The sequence below is a fragment of the Hypanus sabinus genome, chromosome 25 (genome assembly GCF_030144855.1).
Source record: "Hypanus sabinus isolate sHypSab1 chromosome 25, sHypSab1.hap1, whole genome shotgun sequence".
Lineage (NCBI taxonomy): Eukaryota > Metazoa > Chordata > Chondrichthyes > Myliobatiformes > Dasyatidae > Hypanus > Hypanus sabinus.
Window position 1 is genome coordinate 40452497 of NC_082730.1, and position 27975 is coordinate 40480471.

Below are 27975 nucleotides of genomic sequence, written 5' to 3' on the forward strand. Positions count from 1 at the left end.
GTGTAATGGTGTGAGCAGACTCTCCTACCTTGGGCAGAAAGACCATAACACTACAGGGTATAGATTTGAGGTGTGGTTTGCAGTGGGGTGGGGAGGAAAGGTTAATGGGATCAAGTGACAATCTTTTTTTAAAAAAAGAATGGATTTGTGGAATGAGCTACTAAAGTGGTAGAGGTGTATACAATGAGAAGACTCAAAGCATTTAGATAAGTGAACAGATAGGAAAAGGTTTGAGGGATGAGCCAAGCATACTCAAAGTGGAAAAAAAAGTTTCCAGCTACTATGTTCTGTTTTGCTGCACACCTTACTTCAACCCAACAGCAGTCTGTCCAGTCAATTCATCACCAGAATTGAAGCACAGCACTAGGTAACAAGTCTCTATCGACTACAAGGGCTCTTGGCATTCATTCCCCCATTGAGTGATGAAGTGAGCACTAAGAGTATCAATTATCACTTGAGGGTTCCCAACATGAGAAAGTTTACATTACCCTACTGAACTCTACTTAGGCAAACATTAGTGCTGTACCAACACAGGCAACTCCTGGCATTAGCACTAGGATGGGAACAAAATACTAAGCTATTAATAAAGGGCCAATCTCCCTAGTAATGCTGAAGACTCCAAAGATGATCAAGCTTAGTTACTGGATCAAGTACAGTCCAGTGACAAAATATGGTGGCATCAATAACTGCCTGTTGGACGAAGCCAGCTGAAATAGTTAAATGTTGGAAGTTCCAAAAAAAAACACCATCTACAGCCAGGAAATGTTCAAGCCGATTTACGAAAAGCTGCACAATCCAAAGAGGATCAAGTTCTAAACATGTTCTGGAAAAGAAAGCAAACTCATTCTGCAGGAGAACCAGGTGGCCTTTATTGAAATGTAAGACACTGCTTTCATGTAACATGGAAAAGAAAGTTTAGAAAATGGTCCAAAAACCCAACAGGTAATCAAATTAGCAAAACAAGTTGCACTTAAAAAAAACATGATATATAGTCCTCGCTTTTTTCGTATATACTATAGAAAGCAAGTTAATACCAAGCCAACATTTGGGAATCATGTGTTGCATTGCTCCAACCCAAAAATCTACCATTTATTTATCAGAGCAACATTTATACCAAATTAATGGTAGGATGAATCACAGATTTAACTCCTTGCATCGATACTTCTTTTTTAAAAAAAAGATTTCCTCAAAAGTAGAGCTGATAAACTTGTTAGGCACGTTGCAGTCCAAGCTTAGGTTATTGAAAATCAGAAGTGTTTCTCTTATTTACTTGCCACTACAACTTTAAAGTCACCTGAAATGTGAAAAAAGTCAACAGTGGACTAAATTGGAGTAAACTTCAGGTGTTCGATGGTCACCAATTTTATCATGTGAAACTTTGAAGATTTAGCGAAACAAACAGCCAGATCAAACACCTGAATTAACTGTAGCTAATAAACCAGATTAGAGACATCACATCTGAATCGAACTGACACCTGGCTAAGCAATTCTAGCAACTAAGAACTTTAAAAAAATGGATAGTTCATCTACACTACAGCACAAATATGCAATTCTACAGATGCATGCATACAAGGGAAAAAGAACACAGAGGTGAATAAATATTGTAGTGTTGAGAAATGCAGCTGCCAAGTTCATGCTAACATGAAGTGTGTAATTAGTCATAAGCAGATTCAAAGCACTAAAATTAGATTTTGGATGGGAGTCATTATTGATTCTGGTTTTCACGTTAGTATATTTAATCTGAAAGCACTTACTTTGGAGACAATACAATAACATGGTACATGTAGTAACCTGTGCCAAGCAATGCAAAAAAAAGTGAGAAAACATCCTGTTGTTTATATATACACAATGCTGTAATTTGTATTACTACTGCTATTGCTACAGCAATATCCAGAATTCAGCAAATACTGTAGGCAGGGCCCCCTCGTGTTCACATAGTTTCCAGGTTCAGCACAAGGCCCTTTTACTGGGTGTTGACGAGTGCACCAGCTCCTTGACCATAGCCAAATCCTTTAGGTCCAAAATTCTTACCGTAACAACCTAGAAGAACATAAAAAATTTTCAGCTTTGGAGAGTGGGAATTTGTAACGTACATGAAAACAATTCTACACCAATACAAAAAGATCGAAATTAAGTGATTCTCGAAGCAGGAAAGAATTAATAGAATACATTTACTTAAAAGGGGAACAGGCTCATGAAATAATGTTTCCCGTATTTTTAAGAATGTGATCACTTATTAAGAGCTCTCCTCCTACAGATTCTTCCCTGCTCTGCATGGTCGCCATAGAAAGCATCCTATTTGGATGCATCAGAACTTGGCATGACAATGGCTCTGCACCACAAGAAACTGTGGAGTTATGGACGCAGTTCAGCACAACTCAGAAACCAGCCTCCCCTCCATGGACTATCTACACTTCTTGCTGCATCAGAAAAATCAGCCAGTATAATTGAAGCCCCTATGTACCCAGGATGTTCTCCTCTCCCTTCCTTCAGGCAGAAGATACTGAAGCCTAAATGCAGGAGCCACCAGGCTCAAGGACAATTTCCATTCCACTGCCATGACATCACTGAACAGTTCCCTCATACAATAACATTAACTGGCTCTCAATCCACCTTCTGATCCTGCACCAGTCTTTCTCTGTAGCTGCTGCACGTTCCTTCTGCATTCACTCAGCATTTGACCTCGTTCTACGTCAACGTACTGACTTGATCAGTGTGAACGGTATGCAAGACAGCCTTCTTACTGTATCTCAGTACCAGCATCATTAGATGAACCAACTCCAATGATTTCTCCCTGTTTTTCCAATCTTACCAAAGGGAAAGCAGTGGTCCGGGACCAACAAGCCAACTAAGCCCAAGTATCTTTCCCCTCAAAGCTTTATCATCTCGTCAGGTCACTTGTTAGCTGTTGACTTTCCCCCACCCCAAATTGCTGTCAGCTACTTGACAATCCTCCATGCTATTAGAATTAGTTTGTACGAACTCTCTATTCCAGCACATACTAAGTGGACTTGCTGTGAAAGTACACTTCAAAGACTGACTAAAGAAATCACACTGGAAAAGACAGCATCTGTGTTGTGCTCCTCTGCTTTCCATGGAGTTTGTGATGTGCTGCCTTCTACTGCAGTACTTCTGGGAAATACAGTTTTGACAGTCCTTCAGTTTTCAGGATTAACTGGCGGAATAGACAAGTGAAAACCAGCGCAGATGTACTTGGACTGTCAGAAAACTTCAGCAGTTTCTCTTTTTTTTCCATTTTGTTTTTTTTTCCTTATTAGTTACTAGATTAATTTTTTTGTATAATTTTTTTTCTTTTTCTTTTTTCTGTTTTTTTATTATTATATATTATGATATACCTAGGTTTGCCTTGCTTATTTATATATTGTATCGTCCATGATTTGGGAATACTCATTTATACTGTAATCATTGCTTATGTATTCTTTCATGTTCAGTTGAAATGTGTATGTTTGTAATCCCATTATCTATGTATCAATTTTATTTTGTTGATATTAATAACAATAATAAAAAGATTGAAAAAGAAAACTTCAGAAGAAGTCACAGAAAAGATGTAAAAAATTCAAGCACAGTATACTGGAAGGAATGTATAGAATATCGGCAGACACCACGAACAAATTTTAGTTTGACAACAATAAACTAATGGGGTACCACAGGGTTCAGTGATTGGGCCTCACATTCTCAGCCTACTGCAATGATTTGAACGAGAGACAAAATGCAGAATTTCAGTTAGTTGATGGTAACAGTTCATGCAGACGTTTTTAAAATTATTTAGGCAGACCAAATGGGCGGATGAAAATTTCCACCATCATACAAATACATTTAGGGTTAGAAGTGACAAACAGTTAATTGCTATTGTCTGCACTTCTGAAATGTATGACAACACATCATGTGAAAGATAGCAATTAAAAACAAAGCAAACCTTTGCAATAGATCTCCCCATCCTTATCAGCCAATGTTGTGGACTCCAGGCCTTTCCCACAACTAGCACAGCGGAAGCAAGCCTTATGCCAAGACTAAAATAGAGAAAGACAAGGTATAGTAGTAGTTGAAAAAAAATTACAATAAAATGTAGGTACAGCATGTATGCTAGTATTATGGAATCAGTACACATCTTTCCATTGACAATGAAAATGCTATCTGGGAAAAGAGGGGAAAATCAGAATTAACACTGTCTCATATCATAAACCTTATTGACCACAAATCTGAGATTTGCTCAATATTATACATCAGATTTATTCAATACTTTTGGATAAATGTTCCTGACCGCTTAAAGAGCAAGCTCACATCAGGCAATATCTGTGGAAGCAAAGAGTCAACTTTTCCCTGCTAGAATCCTTCTTCTGAACTCAACCCAAAACACTGTCTACTTCATTCCATGGATGCAGCGTGACCTACAGCTACGAGCATCTGCAGTCTCTTGTTTCCTCCAGATTAGTTTCAGCTGGAAGGAAAACCTATAATTACCTCCCTCATTTTTTAAAGAGATGGAATTGTATCAGAGCCAAATGACATGTTCAGACACAAATCCGCTCTAGCTAGGCAGTTTTTGCTATATACTTCAAAATAGATTACTATTATTTAGAGATGTTCTGTGTTAAACTGCCCTTTGAATTTTTAAGCTGATACTCATATCAAATAGTTAAAATTAAAGTAGTTTTATTTTTGTCAATTTGCACTTTTTAATTAAACAAATTTATTTTCAACAAGTATGGCTAGTTTAAAAATTTAAAGTGTGCAGAAAATTTAATTACCTGGCCAGCTCCAATAACTTTCTCCGCAGCATAAACTGATTGTCCACACCGATGGCACTTTTCTGAACTGCCAAATTTCTGGGCAAACTTTGATTCATTGACATTGGTTGTTGGGCAATGAGCCTGGGGTCTGAAAACAGAACAAGTGTTAACAACAAGCATTAACTGAAGCCAATTTGTCAATAATTTGTCTTCTCATTTACCAAACACCTATCCAGATAAGCATCAAAGTTTCATACCCTGACTCGTGGGGAATTGTGACCTAGTTTTCCCATTTATAACTTAATTAATCCAGATAAGCTTTAATATATGCTCAATGGCCACTTTATCAAGTACACTTGATCCTTGTGCAAATATTTAATCAGCCAATCATGTGGCAGCAACACAATGCTTAACAGCATTACATACAGACATAGTCAAGAGGTTCAGCTGTTGTTCAGACCAAACACCACAATATGAAGAGATGTGATTTAAGTGACTTTGACCATGGAACGATTGTCGGTGCCAGGTGGGGCTGTTTGAGTAGTTCAGAAACTGCTGATCCCTTGGGATTTTTGCACAGTCTTCAGAGTTTAGAGAATGAAATATAAAATTAAACATGCAGCAAGCAGTTCTGTGGGTTGAGAAGACTCAGTACCGAGGACAGAGAATGCCCAGTACAGTTCAAGCTGACAGTAACAATAACCACACATAGGACAGTGGTGTACAGAAGAGAACACCTCTGAACACATTGAACCTTGAAGTGGATGGGTTACAGTAGCAGAACCTAATAAAGTGGCCGCTGAGTGTATCTGTAGTACCCAATGCATGAAATGGGAAGCAAATGGAAGATTCTTTCTGCAGCAAGATAATTAAATGCCCAATTTAACAAGGTGAGAAGGATCACTCCTCTAGAGCCACACAAGGTAAAGAAGCTTCTTCTCTACAGTCATTTGATTGTGATATAATGATGTTAACTCATTAATACTCATGAAACTTTTCCATCTCTTATTACACTATAGTGTTAAGAAAGCTTCCTTTCCACAAGTTGAGCATTCAGCAAGGTATCCAAGAGTCAGGAGCTGAGACACCATACCCTACCCACCCATTCATTCATCTTTACACCATGGCTGGCTGCCATATGCAGATCAGACACTTCAACTTCAATGGAGTCACAGACTTCTGTGGAAAAAAAAGCTTCCTTCCTCTCCTCCATTTTAAAAACTTAAGGTTTTCAATTTTAAAATATTTTTGATCACTTTTAAATTACCCCAATTAGCAGAGATATATGCAAGAGCAGTGTATGAAGGTGGCAAGCTATCAAGATTCAGTCAGGGTCAGTTGGAAGCCAAATCCCAGGATCAGGCACAAGTTATAGAGACGGCTCAAAGCCACCAAAGTGATGGATTGGAGTTGTTTCCTACAAAAATTAAATAAAAATACAACCTAACTGAATGGATTGAGCACAATCTAGGCCAATGCAGAATGCGAGGTTACATGGGAACTTTAAATGATAGCATTTAAAAGCCACTGAACCTGTCCTGTCCATCCAAATAGGTACAAGGATCGTTTGTGCAACCCCATGAACTTGTCTTTACACTCAATACAATAATAGCTGATTCTCATCTAAAATGCATTTCAGCATCAGTCAACCAGCTTCCTTAATGCTTGGGATTCCAAAGCTTCACCATTTCAGCCTTGAATTTACCACATCCCTCTGCGTAAAGAATTACCGCATACATGCTGAGTGTACCCCTTATTTGTCCACACCCCAGCAAGTAATGGATTCATCCTCCTTTCAGTCAATCTTCCCATCCCAGGAATTTATTCTGTAGATCAACTGGGCATCCATTTGATTTATCAGTTCAGCACAAAGATTTAAATCAATTTCCATACACAGCTCTGTACAGAACACAAGTTGGCAAGGAGATTTGAAGTGGAAAGCTGAAGGAAAGACTGGATTAGGGAAAAGTAAATATAGGTGTGCAGTTGGGTGTGCATGTGCAGATGATTCATGTAATATGGGTAGAGCAAGCAGCCAAGTCTTAGTGGGAATGTAAAGTGAGAAAGTCAAGCTGAGGTTGTGGAATTCTTTGAACCAGCGTGAATTGTACATGGACTTTGTTCTCTATACCGGGGGAGGATACACTTTAGGTTCAGCATCAATTTACAAGACCAACAACATTTTAGAAATACTGGAGTTCTAGGATGAAATTTTAAACTAACAAGAATATCTTCTACAATGAAGGCACAATGGAAAAAAATTTAAGCAGTCTATTGTGGCAAGGAGCAGGTTATCTAGAAAAACCGGAGTAAGACAGATGTAAGACAATTCTTCCAAATACTTGTTCAGGTTGAAAACACTGAAGCATGTAGTGTATTACTAAGCAACTCAAAAACACCGAACAAACTTACTGCACGGGTTTTATTCCAACCCTTGATCCAGTATCCGTGCTCAGAACACCGGCACCCTGGCCGTAGCCATAACCTTTAGGTCCATACTTTTTCCCATAACATGATTTGCAGTAGATTTCGTTTCCATGCACAGCAAGTGTAGTGCTGTCTAGGTTCTTTTTACAGGCCACTGGAAAACAAATAAGAGATTGTCAGATGGAATCTTTCAGCACTTCCTGCAATATAACCCAAAAGCAAGTAAGGGCAAAGAATAGCTTGCACATCCAGCAATTCTGGTATGCCACTACTTTAATTAGAAAGGTGTCTGGATTTAATTATACATTATCCCCTCCTCCCACACAATACCAATTTACAGTTGAAATGATCACTTAAATATTCCAAGCAGCCACCCATTCTCTCCCCTCTTAAAGTGGTTATACACTCACTTCAGAAAGGGCAAGATGAAGGAACACAAACCAATTCTCAGAGGGATCAGAAGTGGAGAGAGTGAGCAATCTCAGGTCCCTGGCTGTCAATGTCACTGAGGAACTAACCTGGTCACAATATATTGATGCAGCTATAAAGACGGCAAGACAGCGGCTATACTTCATTAGAGTTTTTCAACTCAAAAACTTGTACAAGTATACCATAGAGACTATTCTGACTGGCTGTATCACCAGCTAGTATTTGTGGGGTGGGGGGGGGGGGTAGTGCTTCTGTACAAGATCAAAATTAGTTGCAGAAACTTGTAAGATCAGCTTCATCATGGGTACTAGCTTTCATGGTATCCAAGACATCTTCAAGGTGTGGTCCCTTAGGGAGTTGGCATCCGTCATTAAGGACCCAACACTCCCCCCCCCCCCACCACCACCACCCAGAACATCAGGGCATGCCCTCTTCTCATTGCTACCATCAAGGCAGTGGTACAGGAGCCTGAATGCTCACACTCAGCGATTCATGAAAAGTTTCTTCCTCTGTGTCATGCAATTTCTAAATGGATGTTGAACCCATGAACACTACTCCACTTTTTTTTTTAATTTGTTTTTGTTGCACTACTCATTTGAAATAAACTATTTGACAGACATGTATATACACTTAGTGTAATTCATTTTTTCTTTAATTTATCCATCAAGCATTTCATTGTACTGCTGCCGTACAGCGATCAAATTTCACAACATGTGCCAATGATATTCAACCCAATTCTGATTTTATTTTTATGAATGGAGTATTTCCATTACTATGGAAACCAACTTATGGGGTATATGGCTTTATATTAATACTATGTAACGTATCCCAGTAACAAATGCGAAATTTGAAAGGTTACACTTCAATGCATTTCAATCTTGGGTTGGCAGCGCAAGTGCAGGATATTTATGGCATTGAGTATACAGAAGAGAATATTTTAAATTTCTATTTTGCAGCTTTATCACATTAAAAAATTCTAAATTACAGCTGCAGTATAAACAATTTAAGTTATGAATGGTAATTTAAGGGCCCCCAAGGCTTTATTATAAAAAAAATTTCCAGAGATTGGTCTTTAGAATTTTGTGACAAGTTGCAAATAGATGACAGAATTTTTTGTAAACGTGAACCACGACAAGTTCATGAAACATGTCGAGGTCAAGGATCCATGGAATACACTCCAAAACAGATCTGGCAGAGGGCTAGAATTTTGGCACCAACTATACATCGTATCAGCATCATGTAAAACCTTCCTTCCAGCTCCTTCACCAGTGTAGAATCTGATATGTTCAGCTATAACCCCCTGTTAGTGATAAACATCTTTGTTATAAGCACAAGGCATCTTCCTTTTTAGGTGAAAAATGCAAAATATTTTTACGCTGGTAATACTAAAGACTAAAAAGTCCTAGACAATCAGGAGACATGAAACCACAGATGTAGGAAACTTTAGCAACTCGAGAGTCAGGCAATACCCACAAAGGAAAATGTATATTCAATATCTTGCAAAACTGTCCATTTCCCTTCATTGATGCTGTCTGACCTGCTGAATTGCAGTTCAAGCTTATTCCTCTTCTGACAACATTAACACCTGCATTTTTTTTTGTATGAACTTTTGTTTAGACCTTACTACTTTTTTGCTTTAACTGTACACTGCAGTTACCAAAACAATAGAAACTTCAGGAAGTTCCAAGTTTTGTATTGTAAGAGACAATCCCTTGTTAAACTGGTATTCAGATACTCTCCTTTCCTAAAACTATGTTCTCGTACTTGAAATAGTATATTTAACATTAATAATTAGTCAACATTCACTACTTCATTCAGCTGCTAAAATAGCAACTATGGCAGAAATAATAAATCACCAGTTTTAAGAAATTCACTTCCATTGATGTGAATTATGCTTGAGAATTCCATACTTGCAAATCATTAAACACTTTTCTACAGATAATGTAGTTTGGTTTTCTCCACAAATTATAACCTTTTATCTCAAAATAAATCAAAAGATCCAACATCACAAGTTTCCATACAATTCAGCTTTCCATTCCTCTTCATGAGGCAATTTCAATTGAGATAATTAAAAAATATTTCAGGGAAAATTAATTAATAGGTGATATCTGTTGCATCGCATAGTAACATGTCCAATCACTTAGCTGGTTAAAGGATAGAATGAACAAATATTTGGATATAGATTAGTTGAGCTGGATTGCCTTCCAAATTCATTGCTTTTAGTAAACTGCTCATGTGAAAAATCTAAAATATTTAACCCAGGCAGTCTTTGTTCCCTGAAACATTCCAATGTCTTGGCCTACCTTTCAACCCATACAAGGCAGTCAGGCAGACTACGTTTTTACCAATTATGGTTAGTCTTAGGCATTTTATGTTGGCATGCTTTACATTGATTTTATGTTGGCATGCTTTACATGAAGACTAAATCTGAAAAAAAAAATCACCAATTGGAAGACTTCCCAGCAACTGGATATCCAGGAAAGAAAAATATATTTAAATGCTAGGTGTCCTAATATTTAATCTGCTAGATTTGTTTCAACAGAATCTGACCTTAGAAACAGATGTTTTTTTTATAAAAAAAATTCTTACAGCAGTCAACTCTCTAGGCTTCAAATGCACCCAATTCTATACCAGGCCAACTGTGATCTGGAAATGGGATCTAAATACATTTGTATCAGTGAGGACAACACCTATTCTCACCAAGGAGATGTACAAATAAAGAGTTTGGATAAATAGCCACAACCACACAGGATCACAAGTACAATTTGAATTCCAAATATTTCAATCAAATCACCACAATATTATGGTGCTCAAAAATACAATCCTTCCCAACTGTTTAGGATTGGTTTGGGTGCCAAAAGTGAGTATATGGGAACAAATTTTGCCAAATCAATTTAAATGCAGGATGTTTGTAATTAACAGCCAATGCCAGACTAGTTAATGTGGCAAGCATTTTATTGCACCCCAGAGGACTGAGATTAGTACAACAAAACACTTAATCCACAATCCTGCATTTAGAAATTCCAGTGGTTCAGCATTTTGTCCTAGGTTCACTTCAAACTCACAAAGCTTACTGGAAAATCACACTAGTATGTTTTGTCTAAAAGTGAATAGAGTTGCAAAATTAATAGAACATCCAGTAGTCTGGAAAGTCTCCTAGACCAGCACCAGAGTCCCATCTACTAAACTGCATCTACTAAAGATTAATATCACAACATTGGAAATTCATAATTGACCAATTGGTAAACACCGATAGACCAGAAGATGAGATTCAAAGATGTTTTAAAAAGCAATTTCTTCTAATAAAATATCAAGTAATTAGCACTCAGTTATTAGATTAAATAAGAATCACTTGTCTGGTCTTTCAATGGAAACTGAACTGTGAGAAATGTGCAATGGTCCCACCCACCTCATGGATTTGGATGGGATACTCAAAACAAATCAAAACTGTTGATTAAAAATGTAAAGCAAAAAGAAAATCAATAATATGATTTTAAAAGACCTGACTTAACAGACTGGGCTTTGACTTGTAAATATACTATGATGCAATGTTTGCATTCAGTTTTTAGAAATCCCAGACCTGGAGGCTCAAAAGTTATTGTTTGTAAGCAATAAAACTGATTACAAACACTTTCAACTGTTGTACTTGTTCAAAGTTTTAAAAGTATTTCCTCCCCCTCTCCCAACCCAAATCAGCTTACTATTCCTTTCCCTCTTCACAACTTTAAAAGAGTCCCTACACAAGGTACAGTTAGGCTACATCCACACTAGACCAGATAATTTTGAAATCGCCGGTTTCACGTAAAAACGATAGGCGTCCAACACTAAGCATTTTTGAAAATATCTCTATCCAGACTGAAACAGAGATTTCTGTGAATCTCCTCCTCCTAAGCGGGACACATCTACCGAAAACAAGCAATATGCTTGGTGTCGAATCTCGCCATAAAAGTGCGCGTTTGTGTAGTTACAGACTAGAAAAATTTAAACAACGGACAGCTGTTGGCTCTCGCGCAGAACTTAAAACTAAAAAACAAATACTGGAGCGTACAGCGGCAACCGACGGGGTTCACGGACAGATTGACCCGGCTGACGACGAACATTGAAAAACTGACCAACTCTGTTGCATTAATAAAGCACCATGTTAAATGTATAAAACATGTCTGCATCAGTGTTATATTTCCATACAATGTTACACTAGGCTGCTACACATCTTTTGTCAGAGAAGTACTTGCATAAATAGGTAAACCACCTTTATACGAGCAAGGACAGAAAACAGGGTAAAGTGAGTACAGTATACTTATTTATTCAGTAAGCTATGGGTCAAAGTATTTGGTGAGTACATTTCTAACTCTTCTGGCTTCAGTCTCATTGCCGTCTGTTCTGAAATTGTTAGGTTAGAAAACAATGAAATGGCGCGCTGCTGTCTGACAGCGTTTTCAAAAGTCTCTGGTTACCCCGTCCACACTGATCTGCCCGAGCAGCGTTTTCAAAAATATCCACCTTGGAAAGCATTTTTGAAAAGCTCCGGTTTCAGGAGACAAAAATGCCATTTTACTCTGGACGGAGGGTAAAAACGGAGAGAAAAAGCTTCGGTTACGGATTTATGTGGCGTAGTGTGGATGTAGCCTCAATTGATGCAAATTAGTGTCTGATAAAGAGCTGTCATAAGAAATTGTGTAGCTTACCATGGGCTTATTGAAGAAAGGGAAAAGGGAATTAAAATCTCCACTATTTCAACATCTCAATGTGTACAAAAACTGAATATTTAATTAGTAAAATCTAACCATTCAATATTCCAGTTACAAGTTTACCTTGCATACAGAGAGAATGGAGGTAAAGGAACATTTAAGGATCTGTGACATTAACAGACTAACGATCCAAGTTTTGCATGAATATTTAAAGTGTTCATCAGGATTTACTTTGTGACATTATTTCGCAATACAGACAACCAGTTCCTTCCCAACACTGGGACAAATACAGGAAATGAATACATATTCCTCAGCTAGTTGGTTTCAATGATGTAATGTAAACAGGAGCAGCTCATAACATCAGTAGACTAGAATGCTTTGGCAAATAACATTTTGGAATCTCACTGTAAGTAAACTGAAGTCTGCCAAATAGAGGAGACAGTGGGTTGAAACAACGGTTTCTTCAAGTTACACAAATTGAAAATGAGATTTGGACTCAAGGTCAAATGATAACAACTACCTGTTATGCCGATATTAATTTTCTGTTACGCCAATTATAGTTTGACTAGTCAAAGGTATGGCATTTTCTTCACATTACTGACAAAACAGATTAAAGATGACTAAAAGTGTATTCACATGGGACAGAATTCTTCACAGGTTAATTCAAATGATCAACGTTCTCCTACTCAGGACAGAAGAAATTTTGCACATAACCCAAGAAGTAAAATTAATTATCTCCAAACAGAAGTTAACACTAACTTCCAAAAAATGCTGGCCCTCATTGACCCACATGTTTTGGTCATGTCCCACCTTACATAACTATTGGAAGGACATATTTGCTACCATTTCCTCAATTTGGAATATTGATTTACAACCTCATTTTATTACTGCAATTTTTGGTATACCAAATGAGGATAGTAGTCGACTTTCCCCTTCAATTAGACGATTGATCGCCTTTGTAACATTAATGGCCAGAAGGTCTATATTACAAAATTGGAAAGTAAATCCTCCCACCATGTTTCAGTGGTTCTCTCAAACTATTTCTTGTCTGAGCTTAGAAAAAATTAGAAGTACTATTTTCGATTCATCAATTAAATTTGAAGAAACTTGGGGGCCGTTCATTCGACACTTTCATATGAATTAATTTGGCCTCTTCCAGACCTCTTCTCTTTTTATTCTTGTTCTGGTATGGAGTTCCGGAGTTTTTGACACTATCATATACATATAAACTGTTATTATTGCCCATGTTAGTTTAGGTTTATTTTTTTTTAATATACATTTTTTCTTGCATTTTTATATATTTTTTCTTTTGGTGACTATTCTTATTCTTTTTCATGTATAATCAATATAGGTTTGATTGATTATTGTAAGATTTTTTTGCTGATACCTTAATAAGATACTGTTATCTTATTACTAATTTAACTTCAAGTCTAGTGCATTTATAACCTATTTAATATTATGTTATGTTTTTCTTTATATATGAAATTTAATAAAAAGATTGAAAAAAATGCTGGCTTTGAGGGAGAGGCACTACAGTGAAGCACTTCCATTTCTTCCAGCTGAAGTCGTTTTGGATATTACTAATCAATAGGATAGTGGCTTTTAAGAAAGCAGCAGAAAAATATCTATATTGGCATGCAAAAGCTGCTAAATGCATTAAACTACTAATTAAAATGTAATTAGAATCTTGCAGAATTCTCTATTACCTGCAAATAGTCAAAAGAACTTGGAAATGATAAATCACTGGGATTCTTTACAAAAATGGACAATTTTACAAATACAAACTGAATAGCACATGTATTTACGGTGAAAAGTGGTGAAATTTAACAGGTGTATAGGACAAATTTTCTTAGGAAACAGTGCTATGTGCTTAATATGGGCCGTTGGGATATTGGTGGCAACATATACAATTGTGGCATCTAAGAGCCTTTGAGACATGAATATGCAGAGAACAGAGGGATACAGATCATGTGCAGGCAGAAGAGATTTTATTTAATCTGGCATCATGTTCCATATAAACACTGTGGGCCAACGGGCCTACTGTTGTCCTATACTTATCTATGTTTTATGAGTAGTTTAATTACTACCCCCAATTTTAATTCTGTAGGAAAATAGAAAATCTTTGTTTTGCAAGGTTAACTGTTATCACTTAACTAGGCATACAGATAAAGTGAAATTTCACTAACTACTTACTACAGCGGAAGCATGACTTGTGGAAGAACTTCCCATCACATTGCACTTCCTCGGCAAAGTATACAGTCTTCTGGCAAACGCCACACTTGTTTCCACCACCAAAGTTCGGCATTCTACAGAAAAAAAACAGACACTGCTTCAAAATAATGCAAATATGGGAAAACTGAAATAAAACAGTTCTTGCAATTGTCAATTGTTCAAACAGCATCTATAGACAGTGAAACATTCAATGATCTAGAGCACGTCTTCCTGAATATTTTGGTTATTTATGAGAAGAACTGAAATTTAGAAGTTATTTTCTTGTTGCACAATTATTCCTTGGAAAGTAACTGCTTCACTACCTCTTTTAATAAATCCATTTTGAAAAAGCCCACCATGATTCAGTAATGCATCATTCAGCAATGCATAAACAACATTGGCTGGCATAGAGGTAAATGATCTGTGACATAATGCATGCAAATACATTACTGTTGAGAGGAAAGAGAATGATAAGCTGACAATATCTTTTTGCAGAACAAAAGTATGTTGATTTTGGGCACACATGAAAATCAGATTTGGCTATGATACAGTCATTCAGAAGCAGAAAATTCTAGCTGGCTCAGAACTCAATGCTAGGAGTATATTGTGTAATGCCACATTTGTTAAAATCCCTTTCCCAATCAGCTTCCAGCGCAAAAATGCTGTAACGCAAATTACTGTGGGTGTGGCACCGGTTGGCTGTGTTCATTCAGGCACACGAGAATACCAAACAGATTCTTGGTTCACTCCATTAACTACCACCAGATAGGGAACGAGAAAAAGCAACAAACATGAAAGAAAATGGGTAAATTAACATCTAAGCAAATATTAAGAATCGAGATCAAGGTTAAAAAACAAGTAAGCTAACTCAAAAGAACTGTCACCTACAAGAATGAGCATTTCCTTTCTGGTCTGGCCAAGTTAAGCAGATTTTTAAAAAAAATATTCCTATGCTTTGGTATTAGCCCCATCTACACAGCATTAACAATTAGATTGCAAAGTCAATTTCTTCAAACAGAAAAACTGGTTACTATTTGCATATGTTAATGACAGAGCATTGTAAACAATTTAAAAATCCATTCTATTTAACCACTGATGGGCATCACCAGCTCAATTTGCTGGATTATTTACATTAACAATGAGCACATTCCCAGTTTTGCTACCAATGTTTGGCTTTTTGGTCAAGTTCAAGCATGAGATGCAGGAGATTTGCTGGGATTTCTTATCAATGATGCTTTGTCTGGTATCAAAACTATAGTTTGTGTTGGTGAATGGATGCTTAAAAATTTAAGTTCATTTCACAACATAAATTAACCATTTTATACAGTGTCCTTAAGTTAGGGATGGTCTCAATTAGTTTGTTTTCCAGACTATTGCATATTTAATTTCATAGCTTATTACAGTTAGATATTGGGATTGTCAAAGCAAAGATTTTGCATCCAAAGTTTTTTAAAAATGGACACCTGTGCGATAGGGACTTAAATTGCTATCTCCCTTGTTATTCCACTAAATATCAGCAGGGATAAAACTGAAGTCAACTATAACTGACCTGAAAATCGCTAATGTGAAGAACTATGCAAGATAGATAGTACAAGTCATGATGAAACCAATATGAACAATATTTCCCCCCAGAATAGTTAGTGATTTTACTGATGTGCCAAGCTTCAATAAATATATCAAGATTTAAAAAATTTTTTAAAAAATCAAGATTTTAACTCTACGTGATGAATTCTGTGCTTTTCAGAACTGGTTAATCTATTTTGCAGAACAATGACTTGTTGTTCTGTCTTGTCCAAATCGCATGTCAACAAGTCAGAGTGATTTGTGCCTCAGGCAAAGTATTTTCATGCCTTTAACACAAATACTTTTGATCTAAAAGGACAAGTCTTAGAGGAAAGTATTCAGGTTCTCAAGTGCAACTCCAGGCAAGCCAACTTTAACCATTACAGATGATCCTCTGGATCTTAAATGACAATTTTGGAATCAGCTCTCCTGTCAATCCCAATTTCATGATACCTTTACTTATCATATTTTCATTCCCTACCCCCTAAACTTGTTAGCTCTCACACGCTCTTCAACTTACCTCTACTTCTAGTTTAGAAATCAATTATTAAACTACCAAACAGCAAGTCTTCAGGATGCAAGAAGAAACCCACACAGCCACATGAAAAACATGGAAGCTCCATACATGCAGATCTGGTAGTCAGGATTGAACCCAGGTCACTGGCGTTGAGATCACGGATACCAGCATCACCACAGCGCAGCAGCTTTCATCTAGGATGTCTAATTTTGTCAGAACTGGACAATTACAATTAATGGGTTTCTAAATTAGAATCAGAACAAAGCAGAATGCACAGAAACCATCAACACATTGTAAAGCATTTTCAGAACATGGAAATTCTCTGACCTAATGGAAATTCAAATATGTGCTGTCATGCACAGGTTATATGAGGGATGTGGCAGAGATTCAACTTCCAGTTTTGTAGAATACCCAAAAGGCAAACAGGTTGGATTAGGGTCAAAACAGCTACTACGAAACCCTGGCCAACTATGCACCAATGAACTCAAGCACTGATACAACCAGATGAGATGAAAAATTAATGATGGGCTGACCGGTGTTGCTCTCACAACAACTGGCTTAAAATTTATCATTCTGAATTTCTCATGAAAACAAATGGCCAAATTGCAATCAATCATCCCACATAAAATATCGCACTAACCAATAGTTCAAAAGGAAACCAGGCTTTGATGTTGTGCCAATGGCAATGGCACGAGTGCTTTTAGCTGCTGTTCTTTGTTAGAGCGCTTGCGTTGTCAAGCACCAGGAGCATGACCTCAGCTTCAACCATCATTGCCAATTGAGCTTTGATCTATTTGAAGAGTTATTTTCACAAGACTTAGAATATCATCTATGTATCTCTATTGTGCAAATATCTGCGAGGCTGAACAAGCACAGAGCTCCCTTGATTAAAGAAATCTTAATGACACAGAAGTTGCTAAGCTTGTATCCACATTTCCTTGTGTCAACAATTGCAAGAAATTGTACAGAGGTCCCAAAGTTCAAACAAATTTATCTTCAGCATGCCAGAACAGATCCTATGCATGTTATATTTGAAAATCTGTTTTCTGTGCACAAACTACGCCACAGGCCCAAAGCTACACTCAAGCACAAGATCCAAAACAAGACATTCCTGATAACAGACCACGGGCAATGCATTCTGAATATACAAGTCTCGTACATCCACTGGTTCCTTTTTCCTACAGGGCATATTAATTCAATGAACTCCAATAAGTTGGTCAAACAATTTCACATTTCATGACGTGGATGTGTCCAACAGTCTGTGCAAAAAAAAATGCATTTGATACAAAGAGATTTTTAAAGGTTTTCTTTATTTAAAGATACAGCATAGAATAGGCCCTTTCAGCCCAAAAAACTGCACCACCCAGTAACTCACTTACTTAACCCCAGCCTCATCACAGGACAATGTACAATGTCCAATTAACCTCCTAACTGGTACATCTTTGAAAGATGGGAGGAAGCCCACATGTCCCAAGGAGGAATGCACGAACTCCTTGCGGATGGCATTGAAATGGAACTCTGACACCCAACGCTGTAATAGCATTGGCTAACCGCTATGCTACTTTGATTAATTTATGGAACTAAGCTGTCCAACTCCAAAATATTAAACTGATTCAAAGGAAGACCCAGAAGTTTGATATGCGAGTCAAACTTTGTGTTTTACCTTAAGCAAGATGTGCACATCACATGGTAGCGTAATGACATCTGCAGTTAATGCATTTTTATATACAATTAAGCAACAAATGCTTAATCAAACAGATTTTACAAAATTACTGAACTATTAAAAGCACAACATACTATAGATAGAACACCTAACAGTGATTGAACGCCAGATAAAATTAACCCCTTTTACATGTAAATTGTGTGTTGTGATAAAAAAAATGCTACATGGTCTAATTTATTCTTAACAGATGCGCAAGTTTCACTTCAGGCCTAGCGTGATCTCAAGTCAAGTCATTTAGACCATAACTGCTGGTACAGTACACAGTAAAAATTAGAACGTTCTTCAGGACCATGGTGTTACATGACACAGTACAAAAACTAGACTGAACTACATAAAAAAAAACACGGAGAAAGCTACACTACACTACAGACCTACACTGGACTGCATAAAGTGCACAAAAGCAGTGCAGGCATTACAATAAATAATAAACAGGACAATAGGGCAAGGTGTCAGTCCAGGCTCTGGGTATTGAGTAGTCTGATAGCTTGGGGGAAGAAACTCTGGTTGTGAGAGCCCGAATGCTTTGGAGCCTTTTTTCAGAGCCTCCTTTCCAGTCTCATACCAACAGGCTCACAGTACAATGTACAGGCTCATAGAACCTCCTGTACTAAGGGAGGACAGTTAATCTAACCAGCTACAAGCTGGAGTTTGTGCCAAGATAGAGACAGAAAAAAAATCCCTTTGGAATTTTGTAAATTTCCTCTGCCTCTTCAACAACATTTACTGCATAAGCCCCAAGACCCTCAGTACATAGAAGGTTAATAGGAAAGGAACAAAATGACACAGACAAAGAAACTACAAAGACAGAATGGTCCCAGAAACTGGTGAGCACTTTTTACGATCCTGTTTGGCAACAGTATGTAAACAAGTTGCAAGCTGCTGACATCGGGAGCTGATAGTGTGTACACAAAAGCAATTTTAGTATATCTAATACTGAATTTCAAAACAGCTTTATGATCCACAATCCAGAAGTGTTGTACTTGCTGTTGGCTCTAATACCCCCAAAGCAACAAGTTTTGTGGACCAACATTCTTCTTTAAACTCCCCATTAGCTCCAATCCATGACCTGAAGCTTTGGCCAATTTAATCCATGGCATTGAATACTAAAATGCAGTTCAGCCTGGGCTTCTAAACCCAGCAAATAAAACACCAAATCTGAGAGAATTGGAATAGGGACAACAGGATAGCTTTTGTGCAATAAACAAACTGCTGGAGGATCTCAGTGGGTCAAACAGCATCTGTGACAGGAAAGGAATTGGTAATTTGAAAGGTCAAAACATTGCTCCAGGATATTTGCATTATCTAGAAATAAAAGTCAAGCATTTAGTGTTCAAGGACCCCACCATCACCATCCAATATGATAAATGATCAAATAAAGCCATCAAGTACCTTGGAAAATGCTACAGGTTCAAAATGGAAAACTAAGTTAATTAATTTGTTTTTTTTTAAATTCAGGAAATACTAAACTGTTAGAGTATACCACTATTCCAGAACCTGTACAAATGAAACAATGGCTCTTTTCCCTCAACTTATTGGCACACAAAGTTTTGTATTGTGTTACCAGGCAAAATTACCAGATTTCCCCACAATGCACTGACTGTAGTTTCAAAAGGACAGTATCTCCTCATTGAGGGTGTGTAGTTAATAATTTATAGTTTGATGTCATTTAGTGTAAAGCCAGTCAAGAGACATTAAAAATTACAATACATGCTGCTCCTTTATACAAGATTTGATTCTTTGCCAGCTGCCTCACCTATGAGCAGACAAGGATTTACCACAGGACGCTCAGTCTTAAAAGTAAAAGCAGAAAGTGATCTGAAGATTTATGAAAAATCTCTTTTCACTCAGTTCAAAATAGAAAGGTGTCAAGAAAGAGAACGTTACTTCAATAATTAGGATAGATTTTAGGTTTCCTCTGTATTCTTGTTCTTTGCACTTTGTTTCAAAGTGGAACAACGTTGTCTGACTACTAGTATTACAGTACCACATTCTAGGCCAGGGGTCAGCAACGTTTACCACTGAAAGAGACAATATGGACCCATTTCCCACAGAAAACACTGGGAGCCACAAAACCCGTTTGACATTTAAAATGAAATAACACTGCATACAATGTTTTTTTATTGCCTTTATGCTATGTATAAACAAACTATAATGTGTTGCATTTATGAAATTGATGAACTCCTGCATAGAAAACGAAATTACATTTCTGCATGCAACAAAAACATTTTGAACTCCGAAAAAAAGACATTGGGTTGAAGGTTACTCCATAGGTAGCCTACCTTGGATCGAAGAATTAAAAGAAAGCGCGCACTGGCGGGTGTCAGGCATTGGCAGTGGTGATGTATATTAATAGCAATAAAAAAAACACGTTGTAGCGGTGTGCTACACGCAGCGCTAAAATAAAGACACTGCAGTCAAAGGTAACTTTATTCGAACTAAACAGCCTTGATTTAAAGCCTCCCTCAACCCGACCCCGTGGGCGTGGATGCTCCAAAAGACACGTACTCACAAACCCCTGTAGGCTATCTCCCTTAGCCGGAACGGTGGCTAATTGTGAGCCGGTTCGGATGTGCCAGGAAATGGGTTGCCACAACATTTTTAGATTGTACAAGATCACCATAATCTTCAAATTTCGAATTACATTTCAAAAACTAACAAACTACGGGGAACCGCAGCACAGAGATCACAGAGCCGCAGGTTGCCGACCCTTGTTCTAGGCAAATTGCGTCAAGACATGTTAAGACTGATCCTTCATCCCCGCACACTCCCAGTTTACCTTCTCTGTAAACAAGTACTTTTACCTGCCTTTAGAATAGTCAGGAAAAAAAAATTAACCCAACAAAATATTTCCCTTCATCTACTCTGTTGATATACTTAGGATAAGTATAGGTGGGGAGAAGTGGTTTCAAATTCACCCAAAAATTACAGAACTCATAAATAACAAAATCACCCAAAAGATAAATTCTTACAAGCACTCATTTATCAAATTGGTGGACTGAGTATCGATGCATGTGAAAGCTAAGGAACATTATTTCAGTATTACACCACATTGGGAAATGAAACCAAACAGATTTAAGTGTCATTTCTGTTCTCATGTGAGCCAAGCGACTTTAGCAGGCGATGCTGTAAGCAAGACTTCCCAGATATTGCAGCTATTAACACAAGTGGGAGTGTCATCTCAATCAGAAATCAGGATTTTCCAATTTTCAACAACCGTGATCTATCACACAGACGCAAGAGTATAAATTCAACAGCGCATTCAAAGGACCAAGAGTGATTTTGTACAAATGGTTCATAAATTTTCAGAGACATCTTAGTGTGCTCTCACTTTTGGAAAAATTTTGGGGTATTCACAACATCCTGCAGATGATTACCAGTGTTTAAAAATTGAAGTACAGTGCAATATGTATATTAGCATCAAACTATAAAGGAATGGAGGGTTATGGGCTGAGTGTGGGCCAGTGGGACTAGGTGAGAGTAAACGTTTGGCACAGAATAGAAGGGCCGAGATGGCCTGTTTCCATGCTGTAATTGTTATATGGTTAATAGGTCCTTTGAACCTCATCGATCCGCAAACCTCCATTTAATCCTTGCCTAATCACAGGTCAATTTACAATGACCAATTAACCTACCAACCAGTAGATCTTTGCATTGTGGGAAGACATCGCAGCAGCTGGAAGAAACCCATGTGGTCATGGAGAGAAAGTGCAAACTCCTTACAGGCAACAGCAGTAGTTGAACCCGGGTCACCTGTACTACAAAACATTGTGCTAACCACTACATTACCATTCTGCCCTGAAAAGGACAATGAACAGAAATGACATGTGCCTTTTGATTTTGTGTTCTATATTTGCTTGTTTTTTGTTGCTATTTACATGATTTAAAAAAAAACACATAGGTGAGTTTGATATTTTTCATTGAAAGGGTTGGTTCCATGGTTCTTCTTTGCTTCATGATTGTCTGTGGGGGAGAGGAATTTCAGGGTTGTATACTACATGTATACCTTGAAGATAAATGTACTTTAAAAATCACAGGAGAAATTGCAAGAACCAACAAGAGTCTATCTTCAGTAAGGAAGAAATCCAACATTTTGCACACTACAGATATCTCTACCAGGGGTTAATCTTTTAATTTTAAAAATTGCATCAAATCCAACTAATGTAAAAATGTACACTTCTTAATGCATCATTTTAAAGCATCAAGTGTGACAGTGTAGGTGCTGGTTAACCTCTTTAACCAACATTCAACTAATGCACTAAATAAGAAACCAGATGAGTCAGCCTCATAAGGAAGTAGTCAGGGTCTGCATTAAAAAGATAACTCGACATAAAAGGACTTGCTCATCCACAAGCTTACTTCTCAATAATGATGTCATGTTAATAGAATGAAATGACTTGTACTGGGAATTACATCACAAATTCTTTGAATAAAAGTAGTTTTAAAAACATATTAGTCATTTTAATTCACAGGTCACCACATTTGTTTATGGTAGTCAGATATTTGGTGTCTTTTGGAAATTGGGCATCTTCATGCACACTAAAAACACTTTATCCCACTCAATTACACAATCATACAAATGCCTTCCAACTGCATTTCTTTCTAACCCCAAAAATGTTTTTGATAATGAAGCAATTTAGTGGTACAATAAACACCATTCCAAAGTTTTGAGAGCCCGTGGGACAAAATCATGGGTTCTGGCAATGTACATTTAGAATTTTGTATTTTGTCAGAATGATAGATGCTCTGTTTTTGCACGTGGGCCTAAACAACATGTCACCATCAAGGACGAAGAAAAAATAAATTAAAATCCATGCCCACAAATCATCAGTTCATCACTACATGTGCCCCTATTTCAAAAACGAGAAAAAATGACGCCTATTCTAAAAAGTCAATATAAATCAAAACCACTTGATTCATGTAAGCAGCTCCAAAAGCTTGGAAAACATGTGCATTCTTTTTGCGATTGACTTAGCCAAAACAAAATACATTAAACAAGAACAGAATACTATTTGTGAGCTGGGATTTTCCACACCCATACTTTCTAGCCCACCATTATGGGCTATGCTTTATTATATCATGGAAATATGGAAAGGAAGAGAATAGCAGCAGCCAGGGCAACAGGTGGCAAATGGCAGCAGGGCAAAGCTTATGATTTATCCACAGTAAAAAAAAATACAGAGGTAAATGAGCATCACTTATCTCAAAAGATAATAGCATGTTCATTATACTCTTGCAATTTCAGATACGATAGGAATGCACCTCTTCCCCAAAATATTACTGTTTTGGATCCATAGAGATTGTGGAATGAACAGCCAGCTGAGTGAAGCAACAGAAAGGCTTGGCAAAGATTGCAAGGAGAAATTCCACTCACTCTCACCATTGAAATGTCTCTGATCTCAGCACATTCATCAAGTGAGGTACAGTGTCCTGCCACTGCACAGTAGGTTCAGTACCAGAAATCAGGTCAGGGCTGCGGTCAGAAAGGCTGATCCATGGGGAGCAACTGACGTTTCGGGCTGAGACCCTTCGTCAGGACTAAGGACTGTTAGTCCTGAAGAACCGTCTCAGCCCGAAACATCGACAGCACTTCTCCCTATAGATGCTGCCTGGCCTGCTGCGTTCCACCAGCATTTTGTGTGTGTTGCCTGAATTTCCAGCATCTTCAGATTTCCTCATGCAATGATAAATCAGGCTGTGTGGGTCCCAGAGGAGGAGTAGAATAATTCAAATCTACCTTAATGGAAGATTTCAACCCTATTCTAGAAAACAGATAGACTATTAGTTAAAAATGGTGAGGATGAAAACACCGGTACACGTAGGGACCAGTGTCCTTCTGAATGCCAATCACTGCAAGATAACATCCAGGTTCAGTCAGCATATATTGCTGAGAATTTGAGCAGAAGAATGAAGACAAATTAATTCCAATTAGAAAGGAGTACTGCCACAAATGGTACGTCTGAGTTAGGACTGGTCTCCCTATCCAAGGAAGAACATGCTGTGAACGATCACCAGACTGATGTCCGGAATAACACTTTGCCCTAGCAGGAGAGATTAGTGGGGATTGGGTTACAACATGGTATGGTCACTCCTTTACGCCTCGCCCTTTGAAGCATCCAGCAAGATTGAAATTGACGAGGACAAGAGAAGACAGCGAGCGGGTGTTCAGCATCGTCTGCCTGATCATCATCTTGCTACTGCTGGAGGAAGGGACAAGAGGCTTGGGCTCCACACTGCAAGGCTCAATCACAGATAGCGGCTGTGGGATTCTGTTTTTGGGGAAGGACTCTGCGGCCTGATGTTTAATGTCCTCAGTGCTAACTGCTGTCGGTGTCTTTATTTGGGGAGTGCTCTGCGATTCATGTTCCATGTGTTTCTGGTTACGCAATTTGATCAAGGCACTTTGGCACAGAATCATCCCGGTGACTGTGGCCTGCAGTCAACAACACAGCACCAAACTGAACTGACCCACTGCCTGTCACGCATGGACCATTTTGTGGACGCTGCGGTTTAATGTTTAATATGCCGTGTGTTACTTGCTTGATTTTTGCACAATTTGTTCCTTTTTCGCACATTGGGTTTTCCTTAAACAGATTCGATGGTTTCGTGGCTGCCTGCAGGAGGACACGTCAGAGTAGTATTCTGCATACATACTTTGATAATAAATGTACTTTGAAAATTTGCTACCTTAACTGGCAAGAGGTCCTAGTTGCATCATAGGTTTCAGTTAGTAAATAATGAAAAGGCCATTACCCTATACAGACTGGACTCTGAGTAGGAAGCTCCATTTTTTAAATGGAGATATTTAAATCATGAATCATCATGATTGTAAACAAACAAATCCAGTTCAGGGTAATTACTGCTAGCTAAGGGCAAACAATTCATGACTTTGGACATCTCCCTTGCATCGCTTTTTAACTTCCTCTGGATAATAGTGGTGTGGCTAGAAAAGCTATCGCCTTGCAGTTTCAGCAGTCTGGTTCAGTCCTGAGCACCTGTACAATCCACATGGTGGGCAAGTTCAGTAATTGCATGGGTTTCCAGCAGATGTTCCAGTTTCCTTACACACCCAAAAGACAGAGGTTGGTAGGTTAACTGAACACTATAAATTGTGTCTAGTGTAAGATTGAGTGTTACAGTATTTGAGAAGACCAATAGTAGAATTTCCAGGGTGGACTTGGCTAATAAAAGTAGGCATATTTAAAGGTGATTGGATGAAAGTATTGGGGGTGGGGGGGGGGGTCAAAGGCAAGTATTAGGTGGTAGTAGAGGCAGCTAAATTAAGGGCATTTAAGAATGTCAGATGGGAACATCAATGATAGAAAAGTAGAGGGTTATGGAAGAGAAGAGTCAGATTGATCTTAGAGTAGGGCAAAGAGTTGGCATAACACTGTGGGCCAAAGGGCCTGTACTGTGTTGTAATGTTCTATGATACGTGTAAACTGGCCATTATTCAGAGAGCCACAGGGCTTGTGTTAGTGCTGTACAAGTTCATAACTGAAAAGGAAAACAATCTACTATACTGGTCTCTCCAAAATGTTCATCATTCCTTTTCCCTGACATTCCGGCAAACCACACTCCACATTCTACAGCATTTCATTTTTTCTCCTAAACTGGTGCACCCACAATTGTACAACCCTTTAATTGTGTTCCATCCAGCTATATAAAAAGGCTTGCAACACATTCTTGCTTTTTTTTTAATATTACATGCCTTTGGCCTAGGATGCCATTTTGACATGTTCTCACTAGGTCTGGTCCATGACTGTTCCCCTGGCATAGGCAAGCTCTGGTACAATCCTTACACCAGAAATCATACACCTTCTGCTCCATAACAAAGTACAATTCATTAGAATCAAAAAGCTATGTCCGAATAAAATACCCAACAGAAGACATTGAAACCACCATCAATCACTGCTCTCTACTTTATCCTACTCAGTCCTAACTACATGGGCTTTGAATCATGCCCGTAGATTGTTTTGTGGAACATTTGCAAGTGCCTTCTGGAAATCCACATACATATCAATTATTCCACAGATGAATTCTGATCATTCACAATCCAATGATCCAAAAAATCCTGACTGTTCTGCCTCTGGCTCAGAAGGTGCTGTTTGCAGGCTCCCTTTCCACTTAGCAAGCCCTAACTTTGCTTTCAACCCACTTGCCCTCAATGGAAGAGTCTACAAAATCATATGACAGGCATTATTATAAAAGCAAATTAGAAGTTTATTGGGTCCTAGAAATGGTATCCAATGGTCCAGAGTAATTGCAAGTCTGGCACCAAGTTCCTTAACAAATCAGTTGCATTTTTTCCCGACCCTCCACTGAATCTGCTTTTGATGAAAGCCCATCAGTAACTCCTGCACACAAGAGTTAAGTTTGTCTTGAATTATAATCACCGAAGTTCCTCACTATTATCGGATGACAAACTGTCTAGTCATTACTAATTTATCTCCCAATCTCTCTCCCTTTTTGGAATAGGATACACTGTAAAATAAGCAATTCTCCAGTCTGTTGGCACTTCTCCCAAATTCAGGGAGCATTGCAAGTTTGTAGCCAAAGCCTCTGCTCTATCCAGCTTTAATGGTCTTAAAAACCACTGATGTAAACTAATCTAAACCAACTGACTTTTTTCCCCCACACAAAATAAACAGCTACCAGCAGTCTAAAAGTCTCCTTTTCATTAACTTCTATCCAATTTCTCCCTTTTTTCCCCCAACATGGGAAAGATCCTCTCGTAAACAAAAGTGCACAGAACTATTAGTACCCAAGCTGTGCTCTGCCTCCACAAGAATACTTGGGTCCAAGAGCAGCTCCACCCTTTCATTACTTCTCTTTTGCCCATCTCCAAAATATTTCAGTGTTCCCCACATTCTCTCCTCCCTACTCTCCAGGAGTGTCCTTTGGAATAGTTAGCCCATGTTGAGTTCTTTTGAAAGTCTCTAAGCCCCCGGGAGCTTTCGCTTTCCATGTCTTTATAGTACTTGTTTAAAACGAAGTTGGACGCAGGCATTTTTTTTTCGTTCCTGGGCTAGTTACAAGTGATTATTAAAGCAAGGCTGTTTCTAAAGTTCTGAATATACAATTCAATCAAGTTAACCCGGTCTATAATAAGGTTCATCATGTTGTCAGTGACAGTGAACCGAGACCGGTTTAAGTTCCGATTCACCGGAGCAGTCCCTACCACCGCACATGGCTTAGGACTGTCAATGCAACACTACCGTTCAGCTTCCTGTTAACGCCTTATTATTCAAAAGTCACATTACTCTTCCCCAGGGAAATACAACTTCGCAGAAAGTGATCATATTCGCCACATCCAAAGTTTTACCTAATATAGAGAGTAGACCAAAAGCTGACAGCTGCTCCCTACCGCAGCCAGACTACCAACCGATTTGTACGCGATTTTAGCTCAGAACTCATATCCCTCACACCTAAAAAAAAGTTTCTGAAACGTTCCCCCGAGGCGCCGACAAAGAACATCGATCGCAAGCCAACCTCAAAGCACCTGCCATTTGCACCTGAAATCAGCGGTAGTTCCGATGCATCTGCAACAAACAACTCTTAAGTAGCAGTTTAAAAGTTTACCTGCTGGTCTCAGTGCGTCCCGAACCCTCCTCGTACAGCGGGAACAGCGCTGAATTTAAGGCGGAACCGCGGCCAAAGACTACGCCT

At 38.3% G+C, this 27975-nt stretch overlaps 1 protein-coding gene across 1 annotated transcript; it reads right to left on the reverse strand.

The window, feature by feature from the left end:
• Positions 1-844: 844 nt before the first annotated feature.
• Positions 845-27975, reverse strand: LOC132381195 (cysteine and glycine-rich protein 1-like). Its single transcript, XM_059950486.1, has 6 exons — positions 27889-27975; positions 14489-14601; positions 7164-7332; positions 4770-4899; positions 3938-4031; positions 845-2040 (listed from the first exon to the last, which is right to left on the reverse strand). Exons 2-6 carry the CDS (start codon positions 14598-14600, stop codon positions 1964-1966), a joined length of 582 nt encoding a protein of 193 aa, XP_059806469.1. The 5' UTR covers position 14601; positions 27889-27975; the 3' UTR covers positions 845-1963.

Excerpts from the sequence above, each read along its gene's own strand:
- LOC132381195 (XM_059950486.1), bottom strand. The coding sequence starts at position 14,600 with ATGCCGAACTTTGGTGGTGGAAACAAGTGTGGCGTTTGCCAGAAGACT. Across the intron at positions 7,333-14,488 it reads CAAGTCATGCTTCCGCTGTA|TGGCCTGTAAAAAGAACCTA; the intron begins GTAAGTAGTTAG and ends TTTGTTTTCCAG. Across the intron at positions 2,041-3,937 it reads TGGGGAGATCTATTGCAAAG|GTTGTTACGGTAAGAATTTT; the intron begins GTTTGCTTTGTT and ends ATGTTCTTCTAG.